Raw genomic sequence first — 15,065 nt, 5'->3', positions numbered from 1 at the left:
GGCCCCAGGAATTGATGGAGTGTGTGGTGAAATGCTTAGGTATGGAGGTGAGATTGTTGTGGAGTGGATATGGAAGTTGTGTAGATTGGCTTGGGAAGAGGGAAGGGTTCCAGAGGACTGGAAATCAGGTATATTTGTTCCTTTATACAAAGGAAAAAGGGAGAGAGAAGTATGTGGTAACCATAGGGGTATTTGCCTTCTTAGTGTGACTGGTAAAATATATGGTAGAATACTCATTGTTAGGGTTAGGCATATGACAGAGGAACTAGTTGGAGAAGAACAAGGGGGATTTATGAAGGGAAAAGAGTGTGTAGATCAGATATTTGTTCTGAGATGTTTAGTGGAGAAGTATCTAGAGAAGGGAAGGAAAGTGCATGCTGCCTTCATGGACTTGGAGAAAGCTTATGACAGAATAGACAGGGAAGGTATGTGGAAGGTAGTAAGATATATGGAGTGGAGGGGAAATTGTTGAGTGCTGTGAAGAGTATGTACGAGGGAGCTGGGATTACGGTGCGAGTGGATGGTGAGCTGAGTGAGTTCTTTTATCTCAACGTGGGACTGAAACAGGGTTGTGTGATGTCTCCATGGCTGTTTTTATATACATGGATGGGGTTGTAAAGGAGGTGCAAGGTAGGGCAGTGGATGTGGGGCTGGCCCTAATGAATGAGGGTGAGATTTGGAAGCTTCTGGTGTTGCTGTTTGCTGATGATACAGTATTGTTGAGTGAAGATGAATGGGAGTTGCAAGATTTGGTGAATGAATTTGGGACAGTGTGTAGGAGGAGGAATCTGAAAGTTAATGTAAACAAAAGTAAAGTTATGGTGTTTGAGAGGAATGAAGTCACAGAGTGTACAGTGAGGTTGGATGGTGAGGATATGGAGAATGTGAGTGCATTCAAGTACTTGGGTAGTGTGATGAGTAGGGATGGAACTTTGGGGGATGAAGTGCGTGAAAGGGTACAGCAGGGAAGGAAGGTTGTTGGTACACTGAAAGCAGTGATGAGAAATAGGGAGGTGAGTATGGAAGTTAAGAAGTCACTGCATGATAGTATTGTGATCCCTACCCTGACATATGGAAGCGAGGCATGGACCTTGCAAGAGGGGAACAAATCAAGAGTGAGAGCAGTGGAAATGAGTTACTTGAGAGGAGCATGTGGAGTGACGTGGAGGGACAGGTTGACGAATGAAGACGTGAAGGAACGTTGTGGGGTAGATGTGGATGTGGTTGAGAAGATTAGGAGAAATACACTGAGGTGGTTTGGACATGTGGAGAGAATGGAGAATGAAAGACTGACTAAGAGGGTGTATATAGGTGAGGTGGAGGGAGGGGTAGACCGAGGATGAGGTGGAGGGATGGAGTTGAGAGGTATATGAGGGAGGGAGGGGTGAGTTTGGGGGAGGGTAGTCAAATGGTAGGTGACAGAGCGACTTGGAGGCGTTTTGTCTGCGGCCACCCTTTGCGGGATTAGGGCATCGGGCTATAGAGAGATAGAATAGATAGATATAAGTATAATCTGTAGCAAAGTGCATTCTCATTTACAGGCTGTCCAAATAGTTGTAATGACATGATTGCATGTAAATTTTCTTAAGGATATTTCTTTACATTTTTTGTAAACTGTTCTAACAGTACAGTATCATGTAATGCAGTTGTTATGTGATACTCATAATTGTGATATGTTAGGCCAGGTATTACCTTTGGATGGGTGGGGACCTTGCATGATCACATGAGGGGTGTGTGGGCCATACAGTTTTCCCCAGTGGAGCATCCTAAGTAGCATATTGATGATTTTCCCTGTAATATGCTCTCTCTTTCCCTGCTTTCCAAACACTACCACATCCCAGCCTTAGATGGAAAAAATAGGTCAGGATGGTGGTGATGGTGTTGAATGGTTCTAATATTCTTTTTCACTTATGATTGTGATATTAGGTTTGGTCAAGTGAGAACCTAGCATTGGTGGGGACATTGCACGGTCATAGGAGAGGTGTGTGGGCTGTACAGTTCTCCCCGGTGGATGAAGTCCTGGCCACTGCGTCCGCTGATGCTACCATCCGCATTTGGACCCTGACTGACTTTGCTAATGCTGCCGTAAGTTTGTAAAAACATGTGAAATTAATACCACCTTAAGTTTGCAAAACTACTTAATGCCCGTCAGTCTTGACTGATGCTGTCATAAGTTTGCAAAAATACATAATACCCTTTATTCTTTGCTAATGTTGCCCTAAGTTTGCCAAAACAGTACCCTAGTACCCTTCTTTCCCTGCTAATGCTGACATAAGTTTGCCAAAATATTTAATACCCTTCTTTCCATATATTTACAAAAATACTGAACACCCCTCACTTTGTTGATATACAGTAATCTCTCCTTAGCTGAGGGGGACATGTTCCAAGCCTCCCAGTGGATACTTGAAACCTTCAGATAGTACCAAACCGTATAAGGAAGCACATTACGGCTTCTCTTTGGCAAATCCGAATTTCCACCATCACTACTGTTGCACTTTGGGGCCATTATTAAGTAACATAAGGGCTGCCTGAACACAAGCACTGGGATACTGGGACAGTCGATCTGGTAACTGTAACGGCTACTAAGTGACTAAAGGGTGGGTTGCGTATACAGCGTGGATATGCTGGACAAAGGGATGGTTCACATCCCAGGTAGGGTAGAATGGGACGGCGTGAGATTTCATCACGCTACTCAGAACGTAGTGCAATTTAAAACTGATTACTGTAATTGTTTATTCGTAGAATTTTCCATTTAATATTTTCAGACAGCAATTGACCACTGGTAACAAACCATGGATAACGGTCCTGCAGATAAGAGGGGAACAGTGTATATGTACGGTATTTTTTAAATTCTCGTCTCCAGGGTATTTTATTCAGCATAGGAAGAGGAATCTCATTACATATGGTTTCTCCAGTGTTAGTAGAATTGTCTGCAGAGGGCAAGAAGTATTGTGAGTGCAGCTGCTGTGAGAAGATTACATAATTAGTTTTCCTGACCCCATTGTTCTCCAGCAGTTGACAGCTCCTTGCTAGAGTGAGGCACAGGGAAAAGTTTGGAGGTTTGGTTCCTGGATGCACACCTCATCTAATGCCCCTTCATGGGTAGTAGCATACTTGCAGTTGGTGGGTCTGTTCAGTTATGGACCAGGGTTGAGCAGAAACAGCAACAACAACTGCCCAAATTAACATACAAATGTGAGACTGATGTGGTACGAAAGTGAGAAGTCAGGAGTAAGAGCAGAGGAAATGGCCTTATTGAGGAATGTGTGTGGACTCTGTGGAGGATGGATAGGATAAGAAATAATATGTTTCATGAAAGGTGTGGAGGGAGGAAGGTCTGTCACAACTAGGACTGACGAGTGAGGATGTTTTGGTCATATGAAAAGGAAAGGCTGTGATTATGATTGTGAAAAGGGTGTATTTGAGTGAGTTTGCAGGTGGGAGGAGGTGTGGTAGTCCCAGAAGGTAATTTTCTCTCTCTCTCTCTCTTACTCCATGTCCCCCCCCCCTCCCTTTCTCGATAAGGGCTAAAACGGTGCCCTTGGATAGAGGGACTTAGGTTTGGAGCATGTAGTGCTTTATGACTGGATGCCCTTGCTGATGTCTACCAGTGACCCTTCGGTGGACTCAAACCCCTGACCCTTCAGCCAAAGTGGAGCACTGTAACTCACTGAGCCATGGCTGAGCGGATACAGCAAATGATAGAGGCTGTTAGAGATTGAGCAGTATGTAGAGCCACCATGAGGTGATCATGGCTGACGCATGCAGACATGTTGGAGCCTTTATAAACGAACAAATGAACAATTGAATGTGGGAGAGAGTGAGGTATGGTGGTTGATAAAGCTAGGGAATTGATGGGAATGAGGTAGTTGGAAGAATTTAGTACAGAGTGGTAACAAGTTTGGCAACACCCTAACTCGTTCTGTGATATTTATTTATTTATTTTTTTTTTTTTTTTTTCTTTCCATTTACTGTGCTGGGTGGTAACCATATAACTGGGGTTTGTGGCAGAGTTAAGTGTCCCCCAGATTCCCCTGTCCAAAATCACTTAATCATGGCAGGTGTTTCAGAGAGCCTCGGAGGGCCCAATACCTTCCCAGGGCCCCAACCAAATGGGCAGATTTGCATGGCCATGTGGAATGTGAAAGGTGTAATTGAGGAGAGCAAGAGGGTGGAAGTGGTGAATGTGTTCAAGAGTGCGAGATATGCTGTGATGGCATTGTGTGAAACGAAGATGAAAGGGTGCAAAGTGGAGGAGTGGGAGGGTGTGAAATGTGTAAGATTGGGAATGAATGGGTGAGGAAGATGCAAGGAAGGAGTTGCTTTGTTGATGAATGAGTTGTGCCAGAGTGGAATGAGAGACTACAAATGTGTTAGCTCGAGGTGTATGTATGTCAGGTTCAAGTTTGAGAAGGTGAAAGTGGTAGTAATTGTAGCACATGCACCGTGTGAGTGTAGGAGTGAGAGAGAGAAAGACAGATTTTGGGATGAGCTGGGTGAAGTAGTGGGAGAAATGCCCAGGAGCTATAAGGTGATTGTAATGGGGGATATGAATGAAAGGGTAGGCACTGGTCCTGAGGGTGACATAATGGGTTGTTATGGAGTACCAGGAGAAAATGATAATGGGAAGAGACTAAATGATGCGTCTTGAGAGGAGGTTGTGCATTTGTGACTCGTATTTCAAACACAGAGATGCACATAAATATACATGGTATAGAGGGAACGGGGATCGTGTTGAAGGAAGCGTGATTGATTACGTGCTTGTAGTGGGGTCAGTGATGGGAATGGTTGCTGATACGAGGGCCGTGAGATGATGATGTGGAGGTCTGACAGATCTTGTGATTGTGGTATTCAAAATCAAGCTGAGAGGAGTGAGGTGGATCAGGAGATAGAGGAGCAGTCAGGGAGAAAGACTGAAAGTTAGGAAGCTGGGGATCAAAGAAGTGGCAGATGATTACAGGACCAAAGTAGAGGAGTTAGAATTACTGAATTGGAATGAAATGGATCTGGACAGCCTGTGGAATGCATATAGGGATTGCTTAGTTAGGAATGCTAAAGCAGTGTGTGATGTGGCAAGAGTAACAACAAAGAAGAAAGGTATGGCATGGTGGGATGAGGAGGTAAAGAGAGCGGTGGAGGAAAAGAGGAAGTGGCTAAAGTGGTTACAGAGCAGGGATTCAGTTGAAATAAGAACTGAGTATGTTGAGAGCAAGAAGTACGTAAAGAGACTAGTGAAGAGGAAATAGGAGGAGGTAAATGAGGATCTAGGAAGAAAAATGAATGCGAACTACTCTGAAAATAGAAAGTTATTCTGGAAAGAGGTGCAGAAATGCAGAAGTGAAAGCGGAAAGAAATGTGATGGTGTGAAGGATGTAGGTGGTAGATTATTAACCCATGGAGATGAAGTAAGGACCAGATGAAAAGATTATTTTGAAAGCCGGATGAATGGGAATAGAGAGAGCAGAGCAGCTGTAAACATGATTGGTTTTGGGGGTGTGCAGAGAAGGAATGCAGTACCAGGAGATGGGACGCTCGCACAGGTGAAGAGTGCTGTGAAGTGTCTGAAAAATGGGAAAGCAGCTAGGGTTGATGGGGTGTATGCAGAGATGCTTAAGTGTAGTGGAGAGAGTGGAGTGAATTGCTTGTTAGAGATATGTAAGAAGGCATAGATGAGTGAAACTGTGCCTGCTGAGTGGAAGAAGGCTGTGATTGTATCCCTGTACAAAAATAAATGTGAGCAAAGTGAGTGCAAGATTTGTCATGGCATAAGTTTATTGAGTGTGGTAGGGAAGGTATATGGAAGAATTATTAAAGAGAAAGTAAGAGAGAGATCAGAAGTCCTAATTTGCAGTGAGGCAGATAGTAGAGAAGGCTTGTGAGAAGGACCGTAAGGTGTTTATGGCATTCATGGATCTGGAAAAAGCATATGACAAAGTGGACAGAGAAGGATTGTGGAAAGTTTTGCACATGTACGGTGTAGAGGGTAAGCTGCTAGGTGCCGTCAAGAGTTTTTATGATGGTAGTGAAGCACATGTAAGGTCGATGGGCATCTAAGTGAATGGTTCATGATCAGTGTGGGCGTGCGACAAGGTTGTGTGATGGCTTCGTGGTTGTTCAATATAGATATGGATGGGGTGATGAGAAAAGTAAAAACACAAGTAATGGAGAGAGGGATGGCATTGGGAATGCATGGTGATGGATGGATTATCTCAAATTTGTTGTATGCTGATGTTGCAGTACTGCTTGCAAGTACTGGACAAGAACTAGGTAGGCTAGTGCAGAGTTTTCCTGATGTCTGTAAGCATCGTGCCTTGAGAGTAAATGTAGCAAAGAGTATAGTGATGGTTATTGAGAGAGAAGGAGACTCCCAGGGTGATGTAACAGTGAATGGAGAGAGACTGGAATTGGTGAGAGAGTTCAAATACCTGGGTACAATGATAGAAAAGAGAGGAAAATGTGCAAAAGAAGTTGAAAGTAGAGTGACACAAGGAAGAAAAGTAGCTGGTCAATGAAGGCCTTGATAAGAAACAAAGGCTTGAATGTTACAGCAGCACGAGGCTTACATGAAGGAGTGTTGGTGCCAACTTTAACATATGGATGTGAGACTATGGTGTAGCATGAAAATGAAAAGTCAAGAGTAAGAGCAGTGAAGATGGGACTGCTGAGGAATGTATGTGCAGTACAGAGGGTGGATAGGATACGAAATAATGTGATTCGTGAAAGATGCGGAGTGAGGAAGTCAATGGACACTGGAATCGAAGAGAGTGTACTGAGATGGTATGGTCATGTGGAGAGAATGGATAACAATAGAGTGGTGAAAAAGGTATATCTGAGCGAATTTGAAGGAGGGAGGAGGCAAGGTAGGCCAAGGAGAAGGTGGAGAGATATGGTGAATGAGTGTGTGAGGAGGAAAGGTTTGGAAATCGGTGAGGCTTGGAAACTGACAGGAGATCAAGCTGGCTGGATGAATGTCATGAGGAGAAGTGCATGATCAGGGATTTTGGCACCCCTTTTAACATGGCAGCGTCTGGATTGACTCTATCAGATACGAGTATGTGAAGCTACAGAACGTGGTGAATGTTTTTGACGTATCTGATAGAGCCAGGATTGCAGGGGCTTGAATGATGAGTGAATGGAAGCGTGACACATTGGATTGGGCAAATTTGGGCTGTCTGGACATTGCTGCTTCTCATCCTGCCCTAGGGTGGGAAAGGAGGTCCGGATGATGATGATGATGATGATTTTCTTTCTTTTTAATGCATGGAAGTAGTGCAGTCCAATTCTTTCTTCATCTTTATCATTCTTTTTCTGTGTCTGCCATCCCTTCTTTGTGTTTCTTCCATCTTTCCTGTCACTTTTTATTACTCTTCATTCCACTTCAGGTGGCTATACACACTTGGTGTCAAACTCAGTTCTTCCTAAGGGCCACACTTCATTTCTGTTGATTGTCTGAGGGCCAAGTCTTTCTAAACTATGATATATAATGCGGCAGCACCACAGCCCATTCAAATTTGGAGAAGTTTGGTATGCCTTCTAACCCTTGCAGTGGCATTGGCTTCCACTTCATGTTAATGATAATATTTAAATAAAAGCTTCGTGACATATTTGTTCACCAATAAATTATTAAAATAGTATTTTTATCAATGAAATTATTTATAGAGGCTCCAGCATGCTTTCATGCATCAGCCTTTGTCACCCAGTGATGGCTTTCCACTCTCTTCAGCTCTGGCAGCCATCCTACTGAATCCCTTATTCCTGAGGTCACATTCGAGGACCTCCTCCCAGGTCATATGGTCTGCTTCTTACAACCCTATCCCCAGTGTTCACACTTTTTACTTCCACATATGGTTGTCATCCTCCATCCTTTCAACATGCTCAAAACAGTTCAGTTGAACAATAACTTGGAGGGAAAAACTTTCTTTTAATGATAAACAATCATTTGCCAGACACATCTCAAACCTCAGCTGTCCATCTGTGTATCAAAATTCATAATGAACTAGTGCCAAGGGCATTCTCCTCACCAACCATTCTGACCTTCTGGTTCATTATGCCATTTCTTTGGTAGGGATGTTTTCCTGCTTCCAGGCAAGAATACAAGCCTTTTCCTCATTAGTTAGATTGATAGCCAGACACATACAGGTATACCTCGATATTAAATACCCCTAGATGCGATACCCCGGCTTAAGGATAGAGGTAGAACTACCACCATACCCCGCCTAACGATGGCCAAGCCCCGGTTTAACAATGGGCTTTGATTTTTTTTTTTACTGATTTTGATGATATTTTAGACTGAAATTGTGTGTGTAGGTTGATTTATAAACTGTTTTTAGACATAGATTAATGTGTTTTAGCCATAGGTGGGGTGAACATTGTCATTTTGGGGTACAGTTTACTAAGTTTGATTTTTCACGTATTTGATGATCTTCAGATTTTATTTGTTGGTTTTAGTGAGTTATTTATGGGTGTTAGGCATAGATTAGCTTCATTTACAGCTCTTAGGCCATTTAGATTGGCTTTGAACTAGTTTTTGGGCCCATTCGAGTGGGTTTTGGACTTGGTTGGGGGGAAAACCCACGGCTGAAAAATGCATCCCATTACGTTACGTGAAAAATCTACCCTGATGTACGGTACCCTGCCTAACAATGAGTTTTTTACCTAACCAATTGCATTGTTAAACCAGGGTATACCTGTATCTCAGAACCTCCGCCGTCCACCTGTGTATCAAAATTCGTAATGAACATGTGCCAAGGGCACTTTCCTCACCAACCCTTCTGACCATCTGGTTCATTGTGCCAGTTCTTTGGCAGGAATGTTCTGTTTCCAGGCAAGAATACAAGCTTTTTCCTCATTACAGTGATCCCTCATTTATCCAGACATAATAGAGCCAAAGGCGTGTCCGGGTAGTGGCAACATCTGGATAATGAACACTATTCCCCTAGCATACCCAGATCCTACCTGTACCCAACCTCCAACCTGTACTTAACTACTGTATTTGTACAGTACCTATGGTTAATTTGGCAGTGTTTTCCAGTCATTCAGGCATATTTAGACATCAAAACACACAAAGGAATATCCAGAGTAATGCTAAACATCAAGAAAACCATGCAGAAAAACCACTGAAAAACAAAAAACACCCTACCTATACATAACTGTATGTACAGTACCCCTCCTTATTTTGGCACTGTTTTCCTGTCATTCTGCCATATTTTGATATCAAAACATATACAGGATCATCAAAATTTTCAACACCAAGGAAAAGAGACAGTAGGTTAATTACGTATGAGTCTGGGGGAAATAGCAGTCAGATAGATTATTTTCTGGTTAGGAGGGCCGATAGGAGGTTAGTGAGGGATGTTAAAGTTATAGGATGTGAGGAGTGTGTGCAGCAGCACAAACTATTGATTTGTGATATGGTGCTTAAAGAACAAATGATGAAAAAGAGGACTTATGTACCTAGGAGGAAAATATGGAAGCTGAAAAACCAAGTAGTAAGGGATGCCTTCTATAGCGAGTTGAGGAGAGTGGTGGCTGAACAGGGAGCTGTAGACAGAGGCGTTAATGAACAGTACAGAGCCCTCAAGAACAATTTCTTGAGAGTTACTGATGTAACATGCGGCTGGACAAGAGGACCACCAAGACATAAAGTAACTTGGTGGTGGGATGAGGGTGTAGAAGCTGCAATTAAGGAGAAAAGAAGGCTTTTCCGGGAATGGAAGAAGGGTGGTAGCAAAGAGGAATATTTGGCTGCCAAGCGTAGGGCTAGGAGAGAGGTATACAGGGCAAAGTCTGAGTCACAGAGACAATTACTTGATAACCTAAATCATGGGGAAAGGAAAAATATATTTAGGGTGGCAGGTCAGGTGAAGAGGGATAATCGGGATATCATAGGTGAGCAGTGTGTGAAGAATGATGAAGGAAGGGTAGTGGTGAACAGTGAGGATATTAAAGATGCATGGAGAGAGCATTATAACCGGTTGTTGAATGAGGAGTTTGACTGGGACAGGGAAGGTTTGGAGCCAGCAGATCCAGTGTCTGGCCCTTGGCCTTTGATTGATACTGCTACTGTGAGTGAGGCAATAGGCAGGATGAGGGTGGGGAAGGCAGCAGGTGTGTCCTGGGTTGACTGCCGAAATATTGAAGGCCTCAGGCGATATAGGGGTGAGTTTAGTCACTGACCTGATAAATAGGATTATTTATGAGTGTGTTGTCCCAGATGATTGGCTGAAGAGTGTAATTGTAAATGTGTATAAAGGGAAGGGTGATGCCCTGGAAAGAGGAAATTATAGAGGTATAAAGCTTTTAGATCAGATAATGAAGGTAATGGAGAGAGTTTTAGAAGGTATGATTAGAGAAAGAGTGAATATTGATGAGATGCAGTTTGGGTTTATGCCAGGTAGGGGGACCACTGATGCCATATTCATTGTTCGACAGCTTCAGGAAAAATATATTGGTAGGAGAAGGGATCTTTATTTTGTTTTTGTTGATTTGGAAAAGGCCTTTGACAGAGTCCCTAGAGAGGTGGTGAAGTGGGCAATGAGAAAGCTTGGCTTGGAGGAGTGGCTGGTTAGGGTGGTTATGGCCATGTATGTGGGTGCTCACACCCAGGTGAGAGTGAATGGAGATTTGAGTGATGAGTTTTCCGTGAATGTTGGTGTGCATCAGGGGTCAGTCTTGAGTCCCATGTTGTTTATCATGGTACTTGAAGCCCTTTCACGTGACTTTAGAAACGGACTCCCGTGGGAGTTGTTGTATGCTGATGATTTGGTGTTGATTGCAGAGAATGAAAGGGAGGCGGAGGAAAGGTTTAGGAAGTGGAGAGATGGTATGGGGCAAAAGGGTTTAAGGGTAAATGCAGATAAAACAAAAGTGATGATATCTAGGGTTGGTGGCGGTACTGTCAAAGACGAGGGAGAGTGGCCATGTGCAGTTTGCCACAAGGGCGTGGGAAGTAATTCCATCTTGTGCGGTGTGTGTGATAAATGGGTGCATAAGAGATGTAGTGGTATCAGAGGTAGACTGCGAGATAATGCTGATTTTATGTGTACGGCGTGCCGGGGTGAGCAGGTGGAGATCGTCAGACGTGAAAGAATTGAACTTGCTGGTGAATCTCTTGAGTGTGTGGAAGAGTTTTGTTATTTAGGAGACATGTTGTGTGCTGGAGGTGGGGCTGGAGCTAGCTCTGTGGCTAGGGTGAGAAGTGGTTGGAAGAAGTTCAGGGAGCTCTTGCCTCTCATGACATTGAGGGGGCTCTCCCTACGTGCTAAGGGGTCTTTGTATGCAGCGTGTGTTAGGAGTGTAATGCTGTATGGCAGTGAGACCTGGGCAGTGAAGGAGGAAGACATTCGCCGGTTCAGACGTACAGAAATGACAATGATTAGGTGGATGTGCAGTGCGTCCCTGCGTCCAAGGCCTGGAGGGGCTGGGTTTACAATGGAAGAGTTGAGAGGTAGGATGGGACTGGAGTGTATTGGTGTTGTGATGAGGAGAGGTAGATTGAGGTGGTTTGGACATGTGGAGAGGATGGGGGGTGATAGTTGGGTGAGGAGGGTGAGAAGTGTTAATATTGGGGGTGGGGTTGTGAGGGGTAGACCGAGAAGGACATGGGACGAGGTCATTAAGTGTGACCTTAGGGTTAAGGGACTGAACAGGGAGGCTGCAATTGATCGTGCAGCATGGAGAGCCGCCATTAGGTGACCAAGGCCGACACACGCAAGCATGTTGGAGCCTTTAAAAACGAACGAACGAACGAAGCAAATCATGGAAAAAATGAAAACCAAGAAATATGCGACCTAAACACTACTGTATGTACAGTACCCCTCCTAATTTTGGCATTGTTTTCAGGTCAATCTGCCATATTTAGACATCAAAACACATATAGGAACATCCAAAGTAATGCTAAGCACCAAGAAAACCATGAAAAAAAAACTATGAAAAAAAAAACACACACACACACACACACACATTACTAATACACTACTGTATGTACAGTACCCCTCCTAATTTTGGCACTGTTTTCTGGTCATTCTGCCATATTGAGACATCAAAACACACATAGGATTATCCATATTAATGCTAAACATCAAGAAAACAGTGCATAAACAATAAAAACCCACAAAAAACCTGAAGACAGTTTGAAAATCTGTAATCTATGATGAGTGATTGCTCCTGGGGCTCAAAAAAATTCCACAGCCAAATATGCCATCGGAAATTGATTATATTGGTATAAATGGTATACCATCTTCCTCGCTGGTGTTTATACTATAAGATAAGCTAATAAAAACACATAAAACTGGTAAGTGAAAGTATAGAAATGCAGTGAGCATAAAGTGTTCAGGAGTAAAACTTACCTTCATATAATTTCCCACCAACCTAGAGGAAAATTTTGCCAGCACCCTCCAAGAGTTAAGCATATGTCTAGATGCAGAATGTCATGAACTTTCATGTGGATTTTGCAGAATTTGGATACAACCAATAGTAGCCAAATAAATCACACAAAAAATATAAAAACTCATGAATCCGTGTTATCACCACGGAGGTGAGTGGGGACTGAGGGAGTGAGGGGGAACCTGGGAGGGTATGGGAGAGGGGGGGAGAAGTGAGGCTGTGGGCAGGATTCTCCCCCTTCTGTCAACAGGTGGATGAACTCTTTTACCATATGTACAAGGTGCTACCCAAAAGCTCCAGTAATTTGAAAAGAGGGAACCAACCGTTTGCAGTTTTGCCTTTTGCCACTAGGAGGAGTCAGCAGCACCCCTTGTGTGTCAGTGTGGCCCCGGCCATGTCTGTGAGTGGACGTGTTGTTGAGCTACGCTTACTATTGTAATGTGGTGTGTATGTGGTTTGGCGGTTTTTGCAGTGGTGGACCTCACAGAACAAAGAACCTGCATCAAACTGTGCTTCAAGATCAACAAGGCTGCTGCAGAAACTCATCGGTTGCTTCAACAAGCCTTTGGTGACAATGCCATGTCCCAAAGCAGAACATTTTTTTGGTACAAGTGGTTCAAGGAAGGATGAAAAAAGCGCGTCAAGTTTGCAGCAATGTGAATTCGATGTTGATTGTTTTCTTTGATATCCAAGGGATTGCTCACCAAGAGTTCATCCCACTTGGTCAGTCTGTCAATGGAAAGTTTTACCATGAGGTTTTGCAGTGCCTGAGGGAGAACATCTACTGCAAATGTCCAGAACAGTGGAAGAATAAGAACTGGGTCCTGCATCATGACAATGCCCCGGTCCACACATCAATTGTTGTCTGGCAGTTCCTGGCTTCCACTAACACGGTAGTCATTCCATACCCACCCTATTCACCTGACCTTGCCCCCTGTGACTTTTTCCTGTCTCCCAAGCTGAAATTACGATTGAAAGGGCATCGATTTGACTTGATTGAGGAGATCCAGACAGAATCGCAGGAGGTGTTCAAGACCATCACTCCTGAAGCCTTCCAGTGATGCATGGACTCGTGGAAAAAACACTGGGACCACTATGTACATGCCCAAAGGGACAACTTCAAAGGCAACAGTGAGAACTAGGAAGTAAGGTAACTTATTTTCCTACAATATTCAAATTACTGGAACTTTTGGGGTAGCACCTCGTACATTTACTCGTGCCTTGTGGTCTGTTAGATGCCGAGTGGCCATGCGGAAACACAACTCTCAGTGACCAGGGGACTTTGGATGTTCGGTAGAGAGGCAGACAGCCACTGTCACCGAACATGCACTTATGTCTTGCAGTCAGTGTTACAGTCTCAGGGGCAGTTAGGAAAGACTTAGCCCATTGGCTGGGCGACTTTGGACATTGGGTGGGGATACTTACAGATGTATTGACACCGCTTGTGGGCTGCAGTCATATTACCCAGGTGCTGGAGGTTTGTTAGGAGTGATCAGATGAGCATGCAACTTTGACCATTCAGTACAGGGGTGGACGGATATTTTGGCTTTGATTGTGAGTTATGGCCTACATCCTGTTCATGGCTTGAACCCAGTGGCCACGATACTGAGTATTTGAACATGTTGGCTGGCCAGCCCAAGTCCTCAGGGCCATTTACGTTCAGATAATAGCAAATAAATTTGGATAATTGTTTAACCCTCTCGTGCAGGATAAGTTTCAGTAAGTTTTCCAGCGCACGATTTTATCTGCGAAGCCGCCCGGCCCGACTGCCCGTGCACGGCAAATAACACGTATTCTCTCCTTATTTTTGCCACCCAAACATCAATATACTGCCATGAAACCTATGTCATCTTATTCGTTGATGTTTGTTCTACCTGATAGGCACCACAAAAAAACAGGAAAACACGAATAAAACAACATTAGGCGGCCGTGAATAAAATTTTGCTACATCATGTTCACTTCCCAACATCACCATTCGAATGTTTTCCATCATACAGGAAAATGTTATTAGAAGTTTTGATAGAGAATTTCATCAGCTTTCTTAAGAGACAAATCCAGTGTTGATATGATTTGTAGTTTTTGAGAAAATAGCCAAAAACTGAAAGCCATTTTTGAAAAAAATCAAGGAGCTCTAAAACCAACATTTTCTTGCACATGTTATGTTTTTATTGCTAGTATTATGCAGAATTTCACCAGCTTTCTCATGACCTAATCCTTTTTTCAATACGCCTCATAGTTCTCGAGTAAATCGCCAAAAACGACTGGGAACTCACGTCCATACGTCACTTTTGTGATGTGTGCACAGCATACGCAATATTCCCGCCTACGTAACAATGAATTCTTATTATAGATATTATATTGTTATGTCGTGTACATACGTAGAATTTACTGCTCTTTATCATGCTTCTTATAGGAAATCGATACGTCCAATAGTTTTCGAGCAATTGGCCGACAAAGTGAGATTACTCCTCTGAGCGCTTTCGACTTTACCGAAACAGTCTGTTCCCCCAACTTTTCCAACAGAAAATGCTCCCAGAGGCTTATATTCTGCAAATGAACATACGTAGAATTTACTGTTCTTTATCATGGCTCTTACGGGAAATCGATATGTCCAATAGTTTTGGAGTAATTGGACGACAGATGTAGAATACTCTTCCTCACCCGCAAGCAAGATAAAAAAC

At 43.5% G+C, this 15,065-nt stretch overlaps 1 protein-coding gene across 2 annotated transcripts in view; it reads left to right on the top strand.

The window, feature by feature from the left end:
• LOC145393865 (transducin beta-like protein 3) overlaps positions 1–15,065 on the top strand; it is a 341,771-nt gene that overhangs the window by 269,509 nt on the left and 57,197 nt on the right. For both annotated transcript variants that reach the window (XM_080267921.1, XM_080267922.1), the window contains exon 12: positions 1,927–2,085. In XM_080267921.1, the coding sequence (XP_080124047.1) occupies positions 1,927–2,085 (159 nt within the window). The remainder of the gene's footprint in view (positions 1–1,926; positions 2,086–15,065) is intronic.

The sequence above is a fragment of the Coenobita brevimanus genome, chromosome 25 (genome assembly GCF_032717465.1).
Source record: "Coenobita brevimanus isolate Jiangsu-jjx chromosome 25, ASM3271746v2, whole genome shotgun sequence".
Lineage (NCBI taxonomy): Eukaryota > Metazoa > Arthropoda > Malacostraca > Decapoda > Coenobitidae > Coenobita > Coenobita brevimanus.
This window is presented reverse-complemented; position numbering and strand designations above follow the sequence as displayed.